Here is a 1,960-nt window from a genome sequence, read left to right on the forward strand (position 1 = left end):
TGGTTACTTTTGCACAGAACTGTAATGTAATATACAATGTTAATCCTGAGCGGCAGATGTGACTAAGGAATGTATAGTTAAAATATACTCTTCAATAAAGGGATATTACGCAATTACTAGGTGATCCACGCATGGGTATTTGCCAATGAATAAAAAAGAAGCAACGCGATTTTCTGGATATAAAGAGAAATCCCGATTCTAAAATTGGCAATGCAGAGAGAAGATAGATATGGCGAGCTTGTGGGTTTTGGCCGTTGCTTTCCTTGCAATTATCTTTTCATGCGAGGGAGGTGAACTGAGGTATAATTTCTATAGAAGAAGCTGCCCATCTGCAGAAGAAATAGTTGAGGAGGTGGTGAAGAAATACATAGACAGAGATCAAACCCTTGCGGCTTCTCTCTTACGAACGCATTTCCATGATTGTTTTGTGCGAGTCAGTGTAAACCCTTACCAAACTGCTTCACCCATTTGTCTATATCACATATTTTTCCCTTTTTAAAGTAGTTTGTGTATTATAAGTTAGAATATAACTAAAATGTGTTGTGGTTTGATTAGGGTTGCGACGCGTCTGTGCTTCTTAATTCAACAGCGAACAACACTGCAGAGAAAGAGGCGATTCCAAATCTGAGCTTGCGCGGGTTTGAAGTGTATGACGATGTGAAAGCACAAATTGAGGAGGAATGTCCAGGCATCGTTTCGTGTGCAGATATTGTCGCCCTTGTTGCCCGAGACGCTGTCGTTGCTGGGGTAATTATATAAACACAAGTTCACAACTACTTTGTTCATTGTTTATCTTATCCATATGTTTGAGTTTCTATGTTGTGTATAGAGTGGAGGCCCATCTTGGCGAGTGAAAACAGGGCGTAGGGATGGAGTCATATCTCGAAAGAGTGAGGCCTTGACCGACATTCCTTCACCATTTTTTAACTTCTCGCAACTGAAGACATCTTTTGCGAGCAAAGGACTAGATGTTAGAGACCTTGTTGTTCTCTCCGGTGAGAAACATGTCAAATATTTAGGTATTGAACTACACTAGTTAATTTATTTGTTGAATCGAGATTGTACTATTATGATTATTGATGTTATTGTGAATAGGTGGGCATACGATTGGAGTCAGTTTTTGTCCTGCATTTAGCAACAGGTTGTACAACTTCACAGGAAAAGAAGACATGGACCCTTCCTTGGATCCCACCTACGCTCAATCTTTGAAGAGCAAATGTAGGAGCCAATCAGACATAACAACTACTGTAGCAATGGATCCTGATAGCTCCCTCACTTTCGATAGCCATTACTTTACTAATCTCAAAGAAAGGAAGGGCCTCTTCAAATCTGATGTTGCACTGCTAACAAATCCCATTGCTAAAATGCTTGTTGATATGCAGGCGAACACAAATATTTTCTTTGAAAACTTTAAGTATTCCATGCAACGTATGTCTGAAGTCCAAGTGCTCACTGGAACGGGAGGACAAATCAGACGTCGATGTGCCTTTGTTAATTAAGATTTTACTAGCTTGTAGTTGCTCATAGGCTAGCTGTTGTGTTACTTTTTGAATTACTACATTAAATAAATTGCAATTAGTCAATCAAATTTATATATATTTAATCTTTAATTATAAATATTTTATTTCTAAAATATATATGTTAAAATTTTAACTTTACAATTTGTGTAAATTTTTATTTTTTATTTTAATTGGATGAATCAATTGAAACCTTATATGCCGATTTAAATATGATATTTTCTAAAATATATTTTAACCCTTTTTATGACCTATATTCTCTCAATGATATACCTCATCTCTAATCATTAGAAAACAATCCCGATTGTTATAATTAAAAAAAAAAAAATCACAATGTGTAAATTTTAGATGAGATTACTGTATTGTATAGATGCTTCTTGCATCATGAGCAACTATGTACTTGATGAATCAATTATTAAACATGTTTTAAAAAATATATAAAA

The 1,960-nt window shown here is 35.6% G+C and overlaps 1 protein-coding gene across 1 annotated transcript; it reads left to right on the top strand.

Moving 5' to 3' along the window:
* Positions 1–229: 229 nt before the first annotated feature.
* Positions 230–1,499, top strand: LOC149532176 (peroxidase 39-like). Its single transcript, XM_089809226.1, has 4 exons — positions 230–433; positions 556–747; positions 830–995; positions 1,096–1,499. The coding sequence occupies exons 1-4, from the start codon at positions 230–232 to the stop codon at positions 1,497–1,499; spliced, it is 966 nt and encodes a 321-aa protein (XP_089665352.1).
* The last annotated feature ends 461 nt before the right edge of the window (positions 1,500–1,960 follow it).

The sequence above is a fragment of the Cupressus sempervirens genome, chromosome 11, assembly GCF_028749045.1.
Source record: "Cupressus sempervirens isolate cs-2001-9-10 chromosome 11, ASM2874904v1, whole genome shotgun sequence".
NCBI lineage: Eukaryota > Viridiplantae > Streptophyta > Pinopsida > Cupressales > Cupressaceae > Cupressus > Cupressus sempervirens.

What these genes read in the sequence shown, in the direction of transcription:
- LOC149532176 (XM_089809226.1), top strand. Translation starts at nt 230, where the DNA reads ATGGCGAGCTTGTGGGTTTTGGCCGTTGCTTTCCTTGCAATTATCTTT. An exon ending in TCCATGATTGTTTTGTGCGA is followed by an intron (nt 434 to 555) that starts GTCAGTGTAAAC and finishes TGGTTTGATTAG; the next exon opens with GGTTGCGACGCGTCTGTGCT. An exon ending in GAGACGCTGTCGTTGCTGGG is followed by an intron (nt 748 to 829) that starts GTAATTATATAA and finishes TGTTGTGTATAG; the next exon opens with AGTGGAGGCCCATCTTGGCG.